At 42.8% G+C, this 22246-nt stretch overlaps 1 protein-coding gene and 1 long non-coding RNA gene across 3 annotated transcripts in view; one reads left to right on the plus strand and one right to left on the minus strand.

Moving 5' to 3' along the window:
• On the plus strand, nucleotides 1-1816 carry LOC135551922 (uncharacterized). Its single transcript, XR_010457392.1, has 3 exons — nucleotides 1-198; nucleotides 1031-1155; nucleotides 1404-1816. It is a non-coding gene; the product is annotated as an uncharacterized LOC135551922 (long non-coding RNA).
• Nucleotides 1663-22246, minus strand: part of LOC135551919 (SWI/SNF complex subunit SMARCC1-like) — a 27206-nt gene continuing 6622 nt past the window's right edge. The window contains exons 3-26 of one of the 2 annotated variants that reach the window (XM_064983201.1): nucleotides 17795-17880; nucleotides 17465-17639; nucleotides 17192-17261; nucleotides 16939-17011; nucleotides 14724-14799; nucleotides 14518-14643; nucleotides 14277-14362; nucleotides 14032-14153; nucleotides 13889-13948; nucleotides 13758-13795; nucleotides 13524-13636; nucleotides 13240-13311; nucleotides 13016-13129; nucleotides 12772-12925; nucleotides 12251-12421; nucleotides 10012-10270; nucleotides 9866-9940; nucleotides 8134-8189; nucleotides 7888-8020; nucleotides 7663-7808; nucleotides 5307-5441; nucleotides 5033-5162; nucleotides 4862-4948; nucleotides 1663-2543 (exon numbers count right to left, since the gene is read on the minus strand). In XM_064983201.1, the coding sequence (XP_064839273.1) occupies nucleotides 2458-2543; nucleotides 4862-4948; nucleotides 5033-5162; nucleotides 5307-5441; nucleotides 7663-7808; nucleotides 7888-8020; nucleotides 8134-8189; nucleotides 9866-9940; nucleotides 10012-10270; nucleotides 12251-12421; nucleotides 12772-12925; nucleotides 13016-13129; nucleotides 13240-13311; nucleotides 13524-13636; nucleotides 13758-13795; nucleotides 13889-13948; nucleotides 14032-14153; nucleotides 14277-14362; nucleotides 14518-14643; nucleotides 14724-14799; nucleotides 16939-17011; nucleotides 17192-17261; nucleotides 17465-17639; nucleotides 17795-17880 (2643 nt within the window). In that variant the 3' untranslated portion in view covers nucleotides 1663-2457. Of the gene's footprint in view, nucleotides 2544-4861; nucleotides 4949-5032; nucleotides 5163-5306; nucleotides 5442-7662; nucleotides 7809-7887; nucleotides 8021-8133; nucleotides 8190-9865; nucleotides 9941-10011; nucleotides 10271-12250; nucleotides 12422-12771; nucleotides 12926-13015; nucleotides 13130-13239; nucleotides 13312-13523; nucleotides 13637-13757; nucleotides 13796-13888; nucleotides 13949-14031; nucleotides 14154-14276; nucleotides 14363-14517; nucleotides 14644-14723; nucleotides 14800-16938; nucleotides 17012-17185; nucleotides 17262-17464; nucleotides 17640-17794; nucleotides 17881-22246 lie in introns of both variants that reach the window. The other variant, XM_064983200.1, reaches the window with a different exon arrangement.

Genomic DNA, 22246 nt, shown 5'->3' on the forward strand with positions numbered 1-22246 from the left:
ATAGGTGTTTTCCAGAGCGATCATTAACGCAGAACACACACCATTGGGCTCTTGAAGGGACATATTCATTTACATTTACATTTAAGTCATTTAGCAGACGCTCTTATCCAGAGCGACTTACAAATTGGTGAATTCACCTTCTGACATCCAGTGGAACAGCCACATATTCATTATCTCAGACAAGATGGCTTTGGTTATGTGAGTAGCAAATGTGTTATACTGTACTTGTCAGCAGGGTTCGGATCAATATTATTTCAGTTCAGTCAATTCAAGAACTAAGAATTCAAATTCCTAATTTGTATCATAAAGAATCCTTGGGGGAAGGTGAAATGGGAATTGACCCAAACGCTGATTGTCACCACTAGCTTTTTTGGGGGAGTGGGTGCTTCACGAAGCAACTAAAATTACGTACAAACGGCATCGTGTAACGGCAGTTATAGATGTTTTTTGTACTCATTTCAAGTTATGCATGTGATGGGAGTCTAATTCAAACATTTAATTTGTTGAAACGACTGGACATATTAGATTAGGTGTAACATTTCATTGATAAAAGCAACAGAGCCTTATATTTAGGACAAACTATATGGCTCTGTGTTGCTCGAATCAATGGAATGTCGGCGCTGTATTGACGCATCATTAAAATTATCATATTGCCAGCTAACTAAAATGAAGAGAGAGGAGACAAGATAATTGAAAGCTAAATTATCACTGGGGTGCCGTGCATCCATGCATGTCTGTGATTTTCGCCTATTTCATAACCGAGGCCACTTGAGTCTCAGCAACACTGCCACTCCCAGGCTATCATCATTAGGTTAAACAAGTGAAAGTGTTCTGTGGAGTGATTCACCACCTGTGTGGAGTCTGAACTGAGCACCTATCTACAAAAGACATACTGACTCTCAAACGAGGGTTTTTGTTCTGTGAGTAGTGTAATTGTCTTTGTCACCATTTCCCTCATCACTGTGACCCTGTGAAAATGATGTGAGTTGGTCATTAAATTATTAATGGACATTTCCCTTAATTTCAACAGTCAGGGATTGGCTATCTGGGGCTTAAAAATCGGTCTGCTGGCAGTATCAACTAAAACTCTCATCGTTATTGGAATTTTCACTGTTGTAGGAACTGCAACATACTACCTTGCCAAATCGCTTTATGGTGAGTAAGGCTAGGTTTAAAATGTATACAATGACCAATACAATGCATTTTGTAAAACGTTGAAGATGTATTTTTTTGTCCGATGGTTGTGTGTGATTTATCCAACACTTTTTGGTCCTGATCAAAACAAGGAGAAAATTAATGCTGTCCATATTGGCCTATACCTTCAAAAATCACTTTGCTTTGAATCACACTGATGCAATAGAAAACCCTACTGATTGGACTGGTACTGTTTTATAATTTAACAGAGAAACAGAAGGCGGCTTAAACCTCAACATGACTGACGACTGGAGAGGAGCCAGAGGTTGATTACTGCTTTACTGCTCTGTTCATTACATGGGTTTTTACAATGAGTTGTAAAGAGAAATTGTCTATATGCTCTTGAGCAAGGCACTTATCCAGAGTGACTTACAAGAGCATTTAGGGTCAAAATCTTCTGCTAAATGTCTAAAATATAAATAGGACTTCAATTTCTGTGCACATGTCTGCCCACAATGGATAGAGTGGACCAATGAATCCAGCTGTTTATTAGATGAACAAAAAAATCTGTATTACCTGTTCATATTGTCATTTTCAATTGTTTCCCATGTATATCAAGACATTTAAACAACCTAAAAGTTAATAATTGTAATGTGTGGCAAATAAATGTATTCATCCCTCATCCTCCGTTTGACTTTAATGGTTTTCAAACTACATGTCTGGGTGGGTGGGAGGGATGGATGAAAGAAAAAGGGATATGACAATGAGTTATGAAAGACCATCATGAGGGTGAGGTGCAGCGCTGGTCCAGTAGGGCTGCTATACTGTGGTTCTGGTCCTATCAAACTCTACAGTCAATGAATGAAAGAAACCAACCTATAATACTCTCTAAAACACTCACCCTCAGACACAAGATGACTGATTATCCCAAACTAGCCACTAGTACTGTTTCAGCTAGTTAGAGTATGGTGCAATATTTCTTTCATACTTAGTCAGTATCCAGTACTGTATCTGTGATGTCAATGTCCTGTAAAATAGAGTATCAAGTCCAACATCATTGAACTCTGAACACACACTCACACACTAAAAAAGGACACGTACACAGATCGATAGTTTCATATAAAACAATGATTTGCGTACACTCTTCAGTACTGGTCAATAAAGCATACAGCAAGTGTGTGTAACAATGGTTAAATGACATCAAAATGACAGTCACATGAGGACCTGTCCAATGTGAAGATTAGATTCCTTGACTGTTTCTTACTGTGGATCCAAAATATGTACTGTGTGTATTCATAAGGTGACTGGGGTCAAGGTGTGGTCTCATGTTTCTGCTCCCCGGCTGTGTACGGCTGTGCTTGGAGGACCAGGCTGGGTCGGAGCTATCCCATCAGGCTGTGGTGGTGGGTCTGACAGAAGAGAAGAAGAAACTACATGAGCGGGCACGTTCCAGCGGATCAGTTTCATGCAGTTAGTTACCAGCGTTGGTCACCGCCTTTTAAAAAGTGGGTGGCATTATAGGGATAAAAAAAAATGTCCGACTTGCACCTACATATCAACTGCATGAACTTCGTAAAATCCATGTGCTCAAAGGCCATTGCTTGCATTGTGGAAGGCACTATAGTCAATTAAGGTGTTTTTGATTGACCACAAGAACAAAGCCATGACTGAAACAGGAACCAACTTTGCTGAGATTTATAAGACAGTGGATACAAATGAATGTGATATTTGAAACCTTTCTAACCAATGAATTGTACAAATGTTTTCAGTTCGTGAGTGTGTGATACAGGTGGTAGAGACAAGTTTATTTTGATCTTATTAATAAGAAAAACTTTAAAACAACGGCAGCTATGTTGATTTGGGGCTTCCTGTTGGAAAACAACAACAATGACCAACTTTTGGCTGTGGCAGATACACCTCCCCAAACTTCAATCGTCAACATACAGTGCATTCGGAAAGTATCCAGACCCCGTCCCCTTTTCCACATTGTGTTGCGTTACAGCATTTTTTCTAAAATCGATTAAAACACATTTTCTTCAAACAATATCCCATAATGACAAAGCAAAAACAGGTTTTTAGAAATTGTAGCAATTTTTTTAAACAAATAAAACACAGAAATACCTTATTTACATAAGTCAAAAAACACCAAGACAGTTGAAGAGGGCACGACAAAGCCACCCCCCTCAGGAAACTAAAAAGATTTGGCATGGGTCCTGAGATCCTCAAAAGGTTCTACAGCTGCAACATTGAGAGCATCCTGACTGGTTGCATCACTGCCTGGTACGGCAATTGCTCGGCCTCCGACCGCAAGGCACTACAGAGGGTAGTGCGTACAGCCCAGTACATCACTGGGCAAAGCTGCCTTCCATCCAGGACCTCTACACCAGGTGGTGTCAGAGGAAGGCCCTAGAAATTGTCAAAGACCCCAGCCACCCCAGTCATAGACTGTTCTCTCTACTACCGCATGGCAAGCGGTACCGGAGTGCCAAGTCTAGGACAAAAAGGCTTCTCAACAGTTTTTATCCCCAAGCCATAAGACTCCTGAACAGGTAACCAAACGGCTACTCGGACTATTTGCATTGTGTGCCCCCCCAACCCCTCTTTTACGCTGCTGCTACTCTCGGTTTATCATATATGCACAGTCACTTTAACTATACATTAATGTACATACTACCTAAATTGGCCTGACCAACCAGTGCTCCCACACATTGGCTAACCGGGCTATCTGCATTGTGTCCCACCACCCGCCAACCTCTTTTTACGCTTCTGCTACTCTCTGTTCATCATATATGCATAGTGACTTTAAAGATACCTACACGTACATACTACCTCAATAAGCCTGACTAACTGGTGACTGTATATAGCTTTTCTACTCTTTTTTTCAAATGTCTTTTTACTGTTGTTTTATTTCTTTACTCACACACACACACCTTTTTTTACCACATCATTGGTTAGAGCCTGTAAGTAAGCATTTCACTGTTGTATTCGGCACACATAACAAATAAACTTTGATTTGATTTGAGTATTCCGAACCTTTGCTCTGAGACTCGAAATTGAGCTCAGGGCGCATTCTGTTTCCATTGACCATCCCTGAGATGTTTTTACAAATTGATTGAAGTTCCCCTGTGGTATACTGAATTGTTTGGACATGATTTGGAAAGGCACACAGCTGTCTATATAACATCCTGACAGTTAACAGTACATGTCAAAGCCATGAGGTTGAAGGAATTGTCCATAGAGCTCCGAGACAGGATTGTGTTGAGACATATCTGGGGAAGGGTCCCAAAACATTTGTGCAGCATTGAATGTCCCCAAGAACACACAGTGACCTCCATCATTCTTAACTGGAAGAAGTTTGAAACCACCATGACTCTTCCTAGAGCTGGCCACACGGCCAAGCTGAGCAATCGGGAGGTGACCAAGAACCCGATGGTCACTGACAGAGCTCCTCTGTGGAGATGGCAGAACATTCCAGAAGGACAACAATCTCTGCAGCACTCCACCAATCAGGCCTTGATGGTAGAGTGGCCTTACGGTAGCAACTCCTCAGTAAAAGTCACATAACAGCCCGCTTGGAGTTTGCCAAAAGGCACCTAAAGGACTCTGACCATGAGAAACAAGATTCTCTGGTCTGATGAAACCAATATTGAAATCTGGCCTGAATGCCAAGTCATTTTTTGTGAACATTTTCTAGAGGTAAGGGGCAGTGTGGGGTGAGGGTACTCACACATGCCGTTTGGAGCTCCAGGGTGTCGGGGGGCCATGGTGAGAGAGTTTCCCCCAGTAGGCATCATCTGGCTGGGCATGGACTGGCCTAAAGGAGAGGTGGGAGATGGATGTTACATATTTACCATGACATTCGCACTCACAACATGTGTGTTTGCGTGTGTGTACAGACCTGTGTGTTGTTGTGGAGTGTATGGTGCTTGCTGCTCTCTCTGCTGTAGAATCTTCATCTCTGCATGTTTCAGCTGCTCAGAGTGGAAACTCTGTCGCTCTGACAACAGCTGTTGACGCTGTTGCTCCAACTACACACAGTGAGAGAGGAGCAGGGAAACAGGGACACAGATAAATGTTACATTTATTAGGAACTATTATGAAATACCCAAAGCCATGTTAGTAGCTCCCCCAAACTAGAGCCCAATTGGCGAGATGTAGATCTGTATACTCACAGCCTCTTTCTCTCGGTCCATGATGGTCTCCAGCTCCTCAAAGTGTCTGAGCTTGATCTCCAGCTTCTTCATCTGAGTCTCCACCAGCAGAGCCACCAGAGACTTGATCTTCCTCTCCTCTACTGCTGCTAGGTGCTAGAGAGAGAGGGCAAGAGAGAGAATTACTGTATCTATTTGCTGTACACAAAATACAAAACATTTATTTCCATCACAGACAGACCAGGTAAATCCAGGTGAAAGCAATGATCCCTTATTGATATCACTTGTTAAATACACTTCAAAAATCAGTGTAGATGTTTTAAATTTAACTAGGCAAGTCAGTTAAGAACAAATTCGTATTTACAATGACGACCGACACCGGGCCAATTGTGCTCCGCCCTATGGAACTCCCAATCACGGCCGGTTGTGATACAGCCTGGATTCGAACCAGGGTGTCTGTAGTGACGCCTATAGCACTGAGAATCAGTGCCTTAGACCACTACACCACTCAGGAGAGAGAGTAAAAAAGACTAAGCCTTGAGCCAATGGACACCTGGATTGTGTACGTGTGCCATTCAGTGGGTGAATGGGCAAGACAAAATATTAAAGTGCCTTTGAACAGGGCACGGTAGTAGGTGCCAGGCGCACCGGTTTGTGTCAAGAACTGCAACCCTGCTGCGTTTTTCACACTCAACAGTTTCCAATGTGTATTAAGAATGGTCCACCACCCAAATGACATCCAGCCAAGTTGACAACTGTGGGAAGCATTGGAGTCAACATGGGCCAGCATCCCTGTGGATACTTTGGACACCTTGTACAGTCCGTGCCCCAACGAATTGATGCTGTTCTGAGGGTAAAAGAGGGGGGGTGTAACTCAATATTAGGAAGGTGTTCCTGTTGTTTGGGATACTCAGTGTGCGAGTTACCAAATAAGTTTAAAATTTGCCCCAAAAATTATGATCACAAAAGGGGAGAGAGAGGGTGGTGTGGTTGATTGGCTTGGTCATAAGTTATGTTGTGACAGGCCAGTAGAAAGAAAAAGTGGGGGATAGGCCAAAAAGCTAGGGGGCAGAATTTTCACTTTTGGATAAATAGCGTGCCCAATTTCAACTTCCTGCTACTCATGCCAAGAATATAAGATATGCATATTATTCATAGATTTGGATAGAAAACACTGAAGTTTCTAAAACTGTTTGAATCATGAGTATAACAGAACTTATGTAGCAGGCAAAACCCAGAGGACTAACTGTTTAGAATTATTATTCCCCCCCTCCTCCCCATCTCTCTTCCCTATATTGTCTTTGCAATTGGAAATTTAATAGGAACATACTTTCAGTTCCTACTGCTTCTGTAACAGGTGTGAAACGGCTTGCTTAGTTAGCGGTGGTGTGCGCTAAATAGCGTTTCAATCGGTGACGTCACTTGCTCAGACCTTGAAGTAGTTGTTCCCCTTGCTCTGCAAGGGCCGGGGGTTTTGTGGAGCGATGGGTAACGATGCTTTGTGGGTGACTGTTATTGATGTGTGCAGAGGGTCCCTGGTTCGCGCCCGGGTATGGGCGAGGGGACGGTCTAAAGTTATACTGTTACACTTCCACACGATGTCGCCAGTGTTAGGAATATGGCTGAGGTTATTTCTTTGTCTTAACAGGAAGTAGGCCAAATCGGAACTGGGGACACATTTGTGAGTTGCACAAGACGTGAAGAGCAGAGATTTTTTCTTTTCGTTCATGTATTGAATACAGATTGCCCCGTCTACAATTTGATCGATTATTAACGTTTAAAAATACCTAACGTTGTATTACAAAAGTAGTTTGAAATATTTTGGCAAAGTTTATAGGCAACTTTTGAAATATTTTGTAGTGATGTTGCGATTTTCTAAGCTGTTTCTTTATGGATCAAACGCGCTTTATAAATGGACATTTTCGATATATATGGACGGAATTAATCGTACAAAAGGACCAATTGTGATGTTTATGGCACATATTGGAGTGCCAACCAAAGAAGCTCGTCAAAAGTCATTTATATTTCATTTCAGCGTTTTGTGTAGCGCCTGCTACGCTAGCCCCTTTGTTTACTGCTGGTGAGGATGGCTGCAGGCTATCAGATAATAGCTTCATATGCTTTCGCCGAAAAGCATTTTTAAAATCTGACATGTTGGCTGGATTGACAATGAGTGGAGCTTTAATTGAGTATCTTACATGTGTGATTTGAGGAAAGTTTGAATTTTATAGCATTTTATTTGAATCTGGCGCTCTGCATTTCCTCTGGCGTCTAGCGTCTCCCCTATCCTCATTAATGGGCAGTTGACAGGGATTGGCTGATGGGTGGGGTAAGTGAGCAGCGATAGGGTGGTTTGGGGGTTGTGGGCGGGGCTTACCTTGGCCTTAGTAGCAGCGGCGCCTAGAGCAGCAGCTGCTGCCGTGGTAACGGTCCCATCTACCAACTCCAGCTCTGCTAGTCTCCTCCCTTCATCCTGCTCTACTTCCCTCCATCGTCCCGCAATCTCCTCCTTCTCCCCTCGGTCTAAAAGGGAGGAGATCATCTAGAACTTACATCATTACACACCATCTTGTCTGTAAAAATATAAATTAGACACACACACCTGACTCGCGGTTCCCTCCGCTATCGCAGTCTCTCTCCTCTGTGACTGTCATTTCAGCATTCTCTCTCTTAACTCGTTCTCCCTCCACTAATCTCTCTCCTCCACTGGGCTCTAGAACCGTCTGTCTATCCGCCTGGAACACACACACACACAATCATCACCCACTGACAATCAGATTCTCAGAAACACCAGAGTGTAAATTCCTGTCTCACTTCCTCTGACCCCACAGGTCACTTCTAGTCTCACCTGCAGAGACTGCTGGGAGCCAGAGTCAGTCTCCATCTTCTCACCATCCATCACATCTACAGGGAAGGAGAGGGAGGGATAGAGTTTATTTAACTAGGCAAGTCAGTTAAGAACAAATTATCATTTACAATGCCGGCCTAGAGAGAGAAAGTGTGATGGAAGGATTCTCTACTGCAGTATTTGAGGGTTGAGGAGTGTGTGTAATATATACATTACCAGTCAAAAGTTTGGAGACACCTAATCATTCCAGGGTTTTCTTTATTTTTACTATTTTCTACATTGCACAATACTAGTGAAGATATCAATACTACGAAATAACACATATATGGAAGGAATCATGTAGTACCCAAAAATGTTTAAACAAATCAAAATATATTTGATATTCTTCAAAGTAGCCACCCTTTGCAAACTCTTGGCATTCTCTCGACCAGCTTCATGAGGTAGTCACCCCAGAATGCATTTCAATTGAAAGGTGTGCCTTGTTAAAAGTTAATTTATGGAATTTCTTTCCTTCTTAATGCGTTTGAGCCAATCAGATGTGTTGTGACAAAGTAGGGGGTATACAGAAGGCAGCCCTATTTGGTTAAAGACCAAGTTCACATTATACCAAGAACAGCTCAAATAAGCAAAGAGAAACAACAGTCCATCATTACATTAAAACATGAAGGTCAGTCAATACGGAAAATGTGTGCAGTCGCAAAAACCATCAAAAGCTATGATGAAACTGTCTCTCATGAGGACCACCACAGGAAAGGAAGACCCAGAGTTACCTCTGCTGCAAAGGATACGTTCGTTAGAGTTACCAGCCTCAGAAATTGCAGCCCAAATAAATGCTTCAGAGTTCAAGTAACAGACACATCAACATCAACTGTACAGAGGATACTGTGTGAATCAGGCCTTCATGGTCAAATTGCTGCAAGAAAACCACTACTGAAGGACACCAATAAGAAGAGACTTGCTTGGGCCAAAAAACACGAGCAATGGACATTAGACTGCTGGAAATCTGTCCTTTGGTCTGATGAGTCCAAATTTGAGATTTTTGGTTCCCACTGCTGGACTATGTGAGACGCAGAGTAGGTGAGCGGATGATCTCTGCATGTGTGGTTCCCACCGTAAAACATGGAAGTGTGATGGTGCTTTGCTGGTGACACTGTCAGTGATCTATTTAGAATTCAAGGCACACTTAACCAGCATGGCTACCACAGCATTCTGCAGCGACCTGCCATCCCATCTGGTTTGCTCTTAGTGGGAATATCATTTGTTTTTCAACAGGACAATGACCCAACACACCTCCAGGCTGCGTAAGGGCTATTTGACCAAGAAGAGTGATGCATCAGATGACCTGGCCTCCACAATCACTCAACCTCAACCCAATTGAGATGGTTTGGGATGAGTTGGACCGCAGAGTGAAGGAAAAACAGCCAACAAGTGCTCAGCATATGTGGGAAGTCCTTGAAGACTGTTGGAAAAGTGTTCCAGGTGAAGCTGGTAGAGAGAATGCCAAGAGTGTGCAAAGCTGTCATCAAGGCAAAGGGTGGCTACTTTGAAGAATCTCAAATATAATTGGATTTGTTTAACACTTTTGTGGTTACTACATGATTCCATGTGGGTTATTTCACAGTTTTGATGTCTTCAATGTACAAAATAGTCAAATTAAGAAAAACCCTTCAATGAGTTGGTGTGTCCAAACGTTTGACTGGTACTGTATATCTGCCGTGTTTCAGACTCCTACCTGCCTTCTCAGCCTCATTGAGTGCAGGGAACTCCAGAACCTTGTCAGCTTCCTCACGCACACGACAAAACTCCTCTACAGAGAGACAGAGACCGGGTTAACACAAACACTCTCTCTCTCACACATGCAAACACACACACACGTACCCAAAGCAGCCTTGGCGGCGGCGGAGGCAACTCGGGGATCAACCACGGACGCCAAGAACGCCACGGTGCTCATCACCGGATTCTCTGATTGGCTGAAAGGAACGGGCTGGTAGGCCAATGGGCCAAGAGAGGAGGCGGAGTCCTCCAGATACGGGTCTTCTATTGGCAGGCGCAGGAAGTGGAGGATGCACTCGTCCTGGGTACGAGACCCCACGTGTTCTGACACCTTGTTCCAGTCGTCTCTATAGACCTCTAAAGCCTGGGATGGAGGGGGAGAGAGAGAAGAGAGATAGGGGAAGAAGAGAAATAGGATGATAATAAGAGAGATAGGCATGAGGGAGAAGAGAAGGTTATTGGCCAGATAACTAATACAAATATAAGTACCAAAAAAATGTTTTCAAGCATAGGTTTACAGTACAGCAATTCATCAGTTGCTGTTATGTTGTGTTGCTACCATACTGTGTTGTCATGTGTTGCTGCCTTGCTATGTTGTTGTCTTAGGTCTCTCTTTATGTAGTCTTCTCTCTTGTCGTGATGTGTTTTGTCCTATATTTATATTGTATTTATTTATTTGTTTTAATCCCAGACCCCGTCCCCGCAGGAGGCCTTCTGGTAGGCCGTCATTGTAAATAAGAATTTGTTCTTAACTGACTTGCCTAGTTAAATAAATAATAAAATAGAGGTAGTGGAAACAACATTATCAGCATCATCATTATTGTCCAGCTCCTCAACTACCCTGAGTCATCCCCTACCCGTTTGCAACCATTGCGGTGAATCAGTACTGTGTCTGTGTAGTCAACTAGTATAATTATTGTTTGTGAAGCAAATATGGTGGTTCTCATTAAGGATCTGGTCTTCTGAGATACAGGCAAGTACACAGCAAACCAAATAACTATACAATTAAACAACTAAAGGAAATACAATATTTTAAAAAACAATCAAATGATCATATGGTTGGTTGCTTGAGACTAATGAGTTGTCTACAGGAACTGTTCTTTTTTCACATATATGTTTGCAGTTTAATTTTATTGGTGATCTTCTACATTAAACACATTTTTTCACTCTACAAGTCCATTCTTCCATAGTAGGAATGTCCTTATTTAACCAATGTGCTGTAATACATTTCTTTGAAGCAGACAAGAGTATATTTAATAGGTTTTGAAACCGTTCAGGGATAACTAACTATGGCACGCTTTGGATTCTTTTCCAGGAAACATTTAAATACATTGTTTACAGAGACGAAAACACCATTCCAGAATTTCTAACCACTAGGCAGGGTAAAATAAATATGACAAAATCCAAAAACGACGTAGGTCGACAATTCCCCACATTTTCTCCAGCATTCATGGGTTGTTTCTGGTCTTCACCATTCTGTCTCGAGTTAGAATGTACCTACTAATGATATTCCATTGATACTCTTTCCATATGAATGAGTGTGTAATAATAATCATTTTCAATGTTCTCAGATTCAGATTCCCATTTGCACTTAGTTTGCATAGTATTATTCCATGTCATGACAGCAATAGATTGTTATAGCTGTGTTATTGGTTCACTACCAGTTGTCCTTTTATGAGTATTGATTAGGTGTTTTTCTATGGGTGGTGTGTAGACTTGGGGTATAAATGAAGTAATGATCACCTTTGAAAACATGAATCTAGTGATAATGGGGCGAAGTCAGTAAGATATACAATACCAGTTAGGGGTGATGAGCCATAGGCTGATGGAGACTACATGGTACTTCCTCCTAATCTGGAGCAGATGATTGGACTACAGGTTCTTACTGTTGATCTTCTTTCCCAGAAAAGGTCTTACTACTGTTGCGTATTGATCACCATAGATTTGTACTATTTTCGAGCCATCTAGATGAATGTTTTATCCAAGTAATCATTAGTTGCGACTGTGTAACCCAGTAGCACCACGTACAGTTTGGTAACCATAGGTCACCTGATTCCTTGGCAGTTGGAGTGTTTTGTACCTCACCCTCTGTTTTCTTACATTGCCAAAGAAACATTAAAATTAGACAGGCTAATTGTTGAAAAATGGATTCTGGGACCAGAATAGGTTGTGTCTGAAAGAGGAAAATATATTTCTGATATGACAGTGTTGTAGTACGAGTCCAGGAGTCAGACTTGATCCGGAATCAAGTCACAATTTTCGAGACTCGACCAGTGATGACTCCGACCAGTGACTTGACTACATCACTGAGTAGAGGGAAGATAAACAGAGATGATTGGCTCACCTCCAACAGTAGAAGGGTCTCCTGTTCTGTCCAATCCCTCCCTGAACTGGCTCCTTTACTCTTGGGGTGTTTCCTGGCATACAGGTCTGTTCTGAGGCCAAAGTTCTGAGAGTCTGAGGGCTTCTCTACACTTCTCTCAGGGAAGAACAACATCTGCTGGGAGGACGACACCTAGACAGGGAGAGAGTGAGGGATGGAGGGGAAGAGAGCGAAATGGAGGGGGGAGAGAGGGAAAGATTTGAGAGGATCAAAACAAGCATACAGGCTGTCAATTTGAACCTCAATTTCACTGTTAGTGTTCGATTATATATACATATTTTTATTTTATTTTCTTGTTACCTTTATTTAACTAGGCAAGTCAGTAAAGAACAAATTGTGCACTGCCCTATGGGACTCCCAATCACGGATGTGATATAGCCTGGATTCGAACCATGGACTGTAGTGACGCCTCTTGCACGGAGATGCAGTGCCTTAGACCGCTGCGCCAATCAGGAGCCAAAAAACATAAGTGCGTGTGTTACCTGTAGTGGTCTGTGCTGCAGCGGGGCCAGTCCTGAGGGTGTATCAGCCAGTGTGTTGAAGTGAGGGGTGGGAGGGGGTCCCATAGGGAGAGGTCTGCTTTCTGCATCCACCTGGTAGTTCACTAACCCCCACTGCTCCAACAACGCATGGACCCTACACACAGTTACAATACACACACAGTTACAATAAACACTGTTACACAACACACACACAGTAAGTGGTAGTTTAAACTTCATAGCGCACCTCATGACGGCGCAGACGTCTCCTGTCAGGTTCCGTCTGCAGGAGGTGGAGCTGAGGTACTCCTGGGGGTTCAGCCGGTACGAGTCAATCATGAAGTTACGATATGCCAGGTATCTACACACACACAGTGTTCATTATGTCTCTGAAGGGGTACAATCATGTCTGAAGAAAACAGCAGGGGCCCAAGCACTGAACCCTGAGCAACACCTGAAATTGTTACTCACATCTCTGGAGATTTGGACTTGTTCTGTCCGTTAAAGAACTCTGGAAGAGCTCGTTTCTCGATCTGGTGAATACTGGAACATGTACACAAAGTTTTGATAAAAACAGACAACACTCATTTTGAATATACAGTGGGGCAAAAAAGTATTTAGTCAGCCACCAATAGGTACACTTCAAATATGACAGACAAAATGAGAGAAAAAATTTCAGAAAATCACATTGTAGGATTCTTAATGAATTTATTTGCAAATTATGGTGGAAACAACTATAACTGGTGTGTACTCACCAGTTATAGTTGAACCAGGCGGTGTAGGACGGGACGATGATGTGGTGAGTTTGTTCTGTGATGTTGTCTTCTCCATCTGACAGACGCAGCCCCTCTCTGCCCTCCTCATCCTCCTGCACACACACACATACAGTACATAATTGGTATATCGGTGTGTAGGGTACAGACACACTAAATTCCTCATCAAAATTAGATAATTCAATAAAATTCTTGCAGTTCTAATTGAATTGTTACCCTTCCACCAGGAAGCAGAGAGTCATCCTCAATTTCATCTGAAGAAAAGAGGGACGAGTGGAGAATGAGATATAACCACACACGCACACACACACACACGCACACACACGCACGCACTCTCTCTCACTCACCCAGGTCGGTCATCATCCCTCCTTTGACAGGAGTGTTCTCACTGTCCTTCTTTGGGTTCACTGCAGACAGAGAGACACAACAAGTAAACATCTGTCTGTGTGTGTGTCTGTCTGTCTGTGTGTCTGTGTGTGTACACGTGTACCATTCTTAGGCAGTATAATTTCTTCCATATTAGGGACAGGTGTTGGATCCTCCATATCTTTAGTCAGATCCTCCTCTACGTCTTCCTCTTCCTCCTTTGGCCCACGCCTCTTAAACCCGCCACTAGGGAGGGAAGGCAGGGTTATAGAGAGAGGGCCAATAGGTAGAGAATAAGGGTTAAAAGGAACAAATGTGAAAATTCCATCAAGATTGTCTCTTCTTCCACCCCGAGCTCAGAAACCTCACCTCTTCTTTCCTCCTTTCTTTTTGCCATCGGAAGAGGGAGGAGAGGGGGAGCGTCTTCTCTTCTTCAGTGGAGTAAACTTACGGTCCTGGTGGAGGAAGAGAGGGGGGAGAGACAAGTGATGGTAGACATACCAACTAAGAAAGTGCTCACACAGGCCTGTTAAAAAAGACAGTGGAGGGAGAGCAACACACACACAAGCACACAACTAGCCCAGAGCCACAGGATCACACACACACACACCTGTTGGTCTGTGACGTGGACTCTCCGGCGGAGGATGAGAGGAACGTTTCTGTCATCTACCAGGTAGTCTTCTTCATTCATCCACTCATTATACACCTCCGTATCCAACACCCAGCCTGCATGCACCTGTACACACACACATTCATCACTTGTGAGAAATAGTCATAGAACTGTGTGTGTGTGTGTATGTGTGTGTGTTTTCTTACCCTCCAAGGTCTGTGTGTGTGTGGAGGTTCCTGCACCTCTCCCTCTACGTCACTGGAGGACAGCCAGCTATCGTAGCTACAGGAAACAAACAGTCATACACATGATTATGGAGGGTGTGTGTTTGTGTGTTAGGGTTGAAAATGTTTCCGGTATTTTACAACATGTTTTCCATCCTGAGAATAAATCACTTCTCTCACATGTAACCCAGTATTTTCCACCATACCGGAAGTGTCATTCAAAAGCATTATAAGGCATATAAATAGGCATATGTCTGGATTAGATTTGTATTTTTTAGGGATCCCCATTAGCTTTTGCAAGCAGCTACTCTTCCTGGGGGCCAAACACATTAAGGCACTTATATGATGTACTGTTTTATACGTAATGTGACATTATTACACCACTACATATCCACAATACAAAATGTTCAATACCACCATACAACAATATCACAATGTGTGCATATGCATGTGTCTCTTCACATTCCCTGTTGTTCCATAAGGTGTATTTTTACCTGCTCTTAAAATCTGATTCTATTGCTGCGTCAGTTACCTGCTGTGGAATAGAGTTCCATGTAGTCATGGTTCCATGTAGTCCTGTACCCCTCCCATAGTCTGTTCTGGACTTGGGGACTGTGAAGAGACGTGTGGCATGTCTTGTGGGGTATGCATGGCTGCCCTGTTCTGAGCCAACTGCAATTTTCCTGCAAATTCCCTCTTTGTGGCACCTGACCAGACTCTGAACAGTAGTCCAGGTGCAGCAAAACTAGGGCTTGTAGAACTTGCCTTGTTGATAGTGTTAAGAATGCAGAGCAGCGCTTTATTATGGACAGACTTCTCCCCATCTTAGCTAATGTTGCATCTATGTTTTGACCATGACAGTATACAATCCAGGGTTAGAGCTTTGATCGGAAATTCAAGCCTGATGCTACCTGAGCCATACATTAAATACATTTAGAGCCATACATTTTATGAGCCCTATATTAAAAAGGCATTTAATGACCAAGCCCACATGATTGTGCCATTATCCAATACAGCTATGATATAAGCTACTGCACATTACGCACAACAGAAAAACATAAAAGCCCATAGATGTACCTAGCTATATGCTCTCTTGGGTACATAAGTTAAACTAGCTCCAGTAGGCTAATCCTTTTGACAGTGGACTGTATTATATGGACTGGAATTGTTCAAACCCTGATAGAGCAGGGAGAGAACATGCGATTGTGGTGCAGCACATGCGGCCTACAAAGTTACAGGTTTAGGCTAGCGAATTTGATTTTAATATTTGTATAATTAGTAGGCTGACGCATATATACCTATGATAACATTTCCCCATGTTATTAGCCTACCTCTTTCTTTCTCTATTGCTGCTTCATTCCTTCCTCCATTTCAACAGTTAAATTAAATATGTTTGGTTGTCCTCATCATTCTAATGACATCCTTGAATAATATAGGACTAGAATTAGATGCAGAAGGCTTTCACTTCTCTTCAGGAAGATGGAATGGTTGTTTGTCTGAATAAATAACTGCTACAGCCTACCAGCATAGTGCTTCGCTCTTCTTTCAAACTACCTGTGAGTTCTATTGGCTGCTGTATAAAACATTCAGCACACAAGAGCTTGCATCCCTCTTCAAATAGTCTATTGGCATAAGAAATTATGTCCAGCAAGGTATTGTAGGAAGCTTTTCCCGCATGGATTCCAAGAGCTGAGTTTTTAAAGGTGAGAGGCCAGCGGCGCACAGGTGCGTGCGTATTGCGCAAGAGACCGAGGCTATAAGTTAGAAGCTTATTATGCATAACCAATCATTAATTAGCTAAATATAAGGCTAATACTGCATTGAATGTATAACCTGAAAGAGGTAGTCTAGGACATCTCTATATATAGAGCTATATATCAATCTAGAACAGGATGATCTATTTTGGATGCAATTTGATTGGAGTTGATAGAGAGAAAGACAGAGTGCTCGCGCGTGCATTGATTTAAAGCAACGATATTCGAGTGAGGCTGTTTTAAAACTCTGCAGCTGAAAATAAAAAATTATGATCTTTACAATTAAAATATAAGGTTGCCCCCGAAAGCCATGCTTTCATATACATAATTTATTATAGTTTACCGGTTTCTCACAGTTATTTAACTCCGGAAAAGGGAGTGGTATTGGTGGTAAATCTCAGTAACTGGGTTCCCACCATTCAACCCTAGTGTGTGTGTGTTACCTGTCAGGGTGCCTGCCCCAGTGCACCAACACATAGTTGTCCTTCCGCATAACAGGGCGCACCCACTCCCAATCTGGAAATAAGGACACATAAACACACACCAACGGTCAAAAACTAAGAACAGAACTCACAAAATTACTTAAAACTGTGAATTTGGATCAAAGCTGCCAACAGGCTATGACCCACAAAGATCCTATTAAATTAGTTACAATATATAATTCTATGCGATGACCCCACACACACACACATTGACCTTGGTCTGTGACAGCTGGACGGGGGTAGATGTGGTGAGAGGCTTGGGTTCTGTCCTCAGTCAACGAACCCTGAGACAGACAAAGAACTACATTACCCATCCACTTAGAGAAAGAACTACATTACCCATCAGTTGAGACAAAGAACCATGTTTCCCAACAGAGATAACAGCCCAAGAGAGAAAACAACAGCACCCATGGCAAAATTACATAAATCTTCCTTCCTCCCCCTGCTCTCCATCCATCTTCCCTTCTTGCTGCCCTCCCTCCCTCACCTGGTGTTTGGTGATGATGTCAGCCAGTCTGCTGTTCAGGTTCTGATCCACCTCCTGGTCCACATACACGACGGGCCTCGACAGACAGCTATTCTGGACCAGGGTCTTCTCCAGAGTAGTAAACATTTCTACGTTTCGGTCCGTCCTGGAGGAGTTCTGTAGGTCAAACCTTCTCCTAGGGGAGGAAGAGTACCCATGCAGGTTACCAAGCAGGCCCCGAAACAGGACGTTGCCAAAGGTGTCACTCACCAGCCCTGTCAGAGGGAGGAGATAAGAGACAGGGGATGGGGGCTAGGAGTTAAGTGATAGGGGATAAGATCTGTCACTCACCAGCCCTGATCAGTCTTGAACTTGTATGCAGTGCCAAGAATGTGGCAAAGCCCGCCTCCTGGGCGCAGGTCCAGGAAGCACTGAGACTAGAGAGGGGCACACACACAAAAATACCAGTAATGACGCCGGAGATGGGTGCTGTTTTACGGGCTCCGAACAAATTGTTCTATTTTGTGTGGGTTTTTTTTTGCGTTATTTGAAACTTTTGTACATAATGTTTCTGCCATAGTCTCTTATGACTGAAAAGAGCTTCTGTACATCAGAACAGTGATTACTCCCCTTTAATACAGACGCGAAGGATTTACTCCAGATACCCGACAAGGCCCAAATCCCCGTCATTCGTGTGAAGAGAAGACGCAGATACAGGGGACGCAGGTCCGGGTGCCTTGTGAGAATTTGACGGCGAGTGAGTAACCCTCCTCTACCATTTGTCCTATTGACCAACGTGCAATAATTGGAGAATAAACTGAAGGAGCTCCGTTCAAGACTATCCTACCAACGGGACATTAAATAGTGTAATTTCTTATGTTTCACAGAGAGACGTGGCTGAACGACGACATGGATAACATACAACTGGCTGAGTTTTCCGTGTACCGGCAAGACAAAACAGCTGCCTCCGGTAAGACAAGGGGTGGCGGTCTGTGTATTTGTGAATAACAGCTGGTGCACAAAATCTAATATCAAGGAATCCTCTAATTTTTTTCCCGTCTGAGGTAAAGTATCTTATGATAAGCTGTTGACCACACTATTTACCAAGAGAGGTTTCATTTGTATTTTTCGTAGCTGTCTATTTACTACCACAAACCAATGCTGGCACGAAGACCACACTTAACGAGCTGTACAAAACCATAAGCAAACAATAAAATGCTCATCCAGAGGCAGTGTTCCTAGTGGCCGGGGACTTTAATGCAGGGAAACTGTTTTACCTAATTTCTACCAGCATGTTACATGTGCAACAAGAGAACATTTTTAAATTAAACTCTAGACCACCTATACTCCACACACAAAGACACGTACAAAGCTCTCCCCCACCCTCCAATTGGCAAATCTGACCATAATTCTATCTTCCTGATTCCTGCTTCAAAGCTAAAATTAAAGCAGGAAGCACCAATGACGCGCTCAATACGGAAGTTGTCAGATGACGCAGATGTTAAGCTACAGGACTGTTTTCCTGGCACAGACTATAATATGTTAATCCGATGGAATTGAGTAGTATACCACATCCGTCACCAGCTTCATCAATAAGTGCATCAATAACGTACATACTAGAGGTCGACCGACTATGATTTTTCAGCGCCAATACCGATTATTGGAGGACCAAAAAGCATATAAAATAATGACAATAACAACAGTACTGAATGAACAACGAACACTTATTTTAAGTTAATATAATACATAAATAAAATCAATTTAGTCTCAAATAAATAATTAAACATTCAATTTAGATTAAATAATGCAAAAACACAGTGTTGGAGAAGAATGTACAAGTGTAAAAAAGGTAAAGTTTAAGTTCCTTGCTCAGAACATATGAAAGCTGGTGGTTCCTTTTAACATGAGTCTTCAATATTCCCAGTTAAGAAGTCTTAGGTCGTAGTTATTATGACGTGTCGACTATTTCTCTCTATACCATTTGTATTTCATATACATTTGACTATTGGACGTTCTAATAGGCACTATAGTATTGCCAGTCTAATCTCAGGAGTTCGTAGGCTTGAAGTCATAAACAGCACAGGGAATCAAGCACTGGCAAAAGCTGCTGGCAAACGCAGTAAAGTGCTGTTTGAATGAATCCTTACGAGCCTGCTGCTGCCTACCACCGCTCAGTCAGACTGCTCTATCAAATCATATACTTAATTATAATAAACACACAGAAATTCAAGCCTTTGGTCATTAATATGGTCAAATCCGGAAACTATAATTTCGAAAAAACAAAATGTTTATTCTTTACGATAAAATACGGAACGGTTCTGTATTTCACTAACAGGTGGCAGCCCAAAGACTAAATACTGCTGTTACATTGCACAACCTTCAATGTTATGTCATAACTATGTACAATTCTGGCAAACTAATTACAGTCTTTGTTAGGAAGAAATGGTCTTCACACAGTTGGCAACGAGCCAAGCGGCCAAAACTGCTACATATACCCTGACTCTGCGTGCACTGAATGCAAGAGATGTGACACAATTGCAATGTAATCAGCCATAATCGGTGTCCAAAAAGGCAGATTACCGATTGTTATGACAACTTGAAATCGGCCATGCCGATTAATCGGTCGACCTCTAGTATATACCCCAACCAGAAGCCATGGATTACAGGCAACATCCGCACCGAGATAACGATTTACAGCTGCCGCTTCAAGGAGAAGTACTCTAACCCAGAAGCTTGTAAGAAATCCCTCTATGCTCTCAGACGAACCATCAAACAAGCAAAGCGTAAATACAGGACTAAGATTGAATCCGACTACACCGGCTCCGACGCTTGTCGGATGTGGCAGGGCTTGCAAACTTTTACAGACTACAAATGGAAGCTCAGCCGCGAGCTGCCCAGTGACAAGCCAACCAGACGAGCTAAATGACTTCTATAGGCGCTTCAAGTCAAGCAACACTGAAGCATGCATGAGTGTACCAGCTGTTCTGGATGACTGTGTGATCACGCTCGCCGTAGCCGATGTGAGCAAGACCTTTAAACAGATCAACATTCACAAGGCCACAGGGCCAGACAGATTACCAGGACGTGCACTCCGAGCTTGCGCTGACCAACTGGCAAGTGTCTTCATTGACATTTTCAGCGTGTCTCTGACCGGGTCTGTAATACCTACGTGTTTCAAGCAGACCACCATAGTCCCTGTGCCCAAGAACCCTAAAGTAACCTGCCTAAATGACTACCGACCCATAGCACGACTCCAACACCATCATTAAGTTTTCCGAAGACACAACGGTGGAAGGTATGATCACCGACAACAATGAGACAGCCAATAAGGAGGTCAGATACCTGGAAGTGTGGTGCCATGCCAACAACCTCTCCCTCAACGTGATCAAGACAAAGGAGATGATCGTGGACTACAGGAAAAGGAGGGCAGAGCACGCCCCCTTCTCATCGACGGGGCTTTAGTGGAGCAGGTTGAGAGCTTCAAGTTCCTTGGTGTCCACATCACCAACAAACTATTATGGTCCAAACAAACAAAGACAGTCGTGAAGAGGGCACGACAATGCCCAGTCCTCCTCAGGAGACTGAAAAGATTTGGCATGGGTCCTTAGATCCTCAAAAAGTTCTACAGCTGCACCATCGAGAGTATCAGCCTCCCACCGCAAGGCACAACAGCGGGTAGTGCGTATGGCCCAGTACATCACTGGGGCCAAGATTCCTGCCATCCAGGACCTCTATACCAGGCGGTGTCAAAGGTAGGCCCTAAAAATTGCCTAAGGCTCCAGCCACCCTAGTCATAGACTGTTCTCTCTGCTACTGCACGGCAAGCGGTACCAGAGTGCCAAGTCTTGGTCCAGAAGGCTTCTACCCTTTAGCCATAAGACTGCTGAACAGATAATCAAATGGCTATCCAGACTATTTGCATTGACCACCCCTTTTTATGCTGCTGCTACCCGCTGTTTAATATCTATGCATAGTCAAATTTACCCCTACCTACATGTACATATTACCTCAATTAACCCAACTAACTCGGTACCGGTACCTCCTGTATATAGTCTCGTTATTGTTGTTTTATTGTTGCTCTTTTATTTTATTAAAATTTAGTTTCTTTAGTAAATGTTTTTTTCCTTAACTCTTATTTTTCTTAAAACGGCATTGTTGGTTAAGGGCTTGTAAGTAAGCATTTCACAGTATTCGGCGAATGTGACAAATAAAATAAGATTTGAAACCCACACACGGGTGGTTTCCGCTAGCTGGAAAATGCAGGCTTTTGGCCGCTTAAATCAATTTAAAGACAACTTAATTCGTAGCTGGCCAAATTGTCCAGGGCTGCCTATCATACATCCCGATTTCAGCTTCAGCACCATTCTCTCACTCATTACCCTCTGCCTTACACGCATGCGCCTGCTGCTGAAGAGAGAAAGAGAGCTAGAGAGGAGCCTTGGGATACTGTTTATTGCGAGGATGTAGGTCTTTTGCACTGAAGTAAAACGATAGTTAGAGTACATGCCTATAGTGAAAAGTCCACAAGGGGAATGTCCTCTGTATGGACAAGTTTTAATATTGTGTTGGACAAAGATGAGAAGAACGTTGGCTTGGCCAAATGCAGGCTACTGTGCAAGTAGCTATTCAGGTAGGATGCAATTTTGGAACTTTATTTGGTGTATTATTTTCATATTCATAATTATTTGTTTTATTCTTATAGTATATCATTATTATTGTATGCATATTTACTAATCTAAACCAGTTCTTTAAATAAGCAAAACGTGTTTTGTTACATCGGTTGAGAAATTGTCACTGGCTAAA

The sequence above is a fragment of the Oncorhynchus masou genome, chromosome 13 (assembly GCF_036934945.1).
Source record: "Oncorhynchus masou masou isolate Uvic2021 chromosome 13, UVic_Omas_1.1, whole genome shotgun sequence".
Taxonomy (NCBI): Eukaryota; Metazoa; Chordata; class Actinopteri; order Salmoniformes; family Salmonidae; genus Oncorhynchus; species Oncorhynchus masou.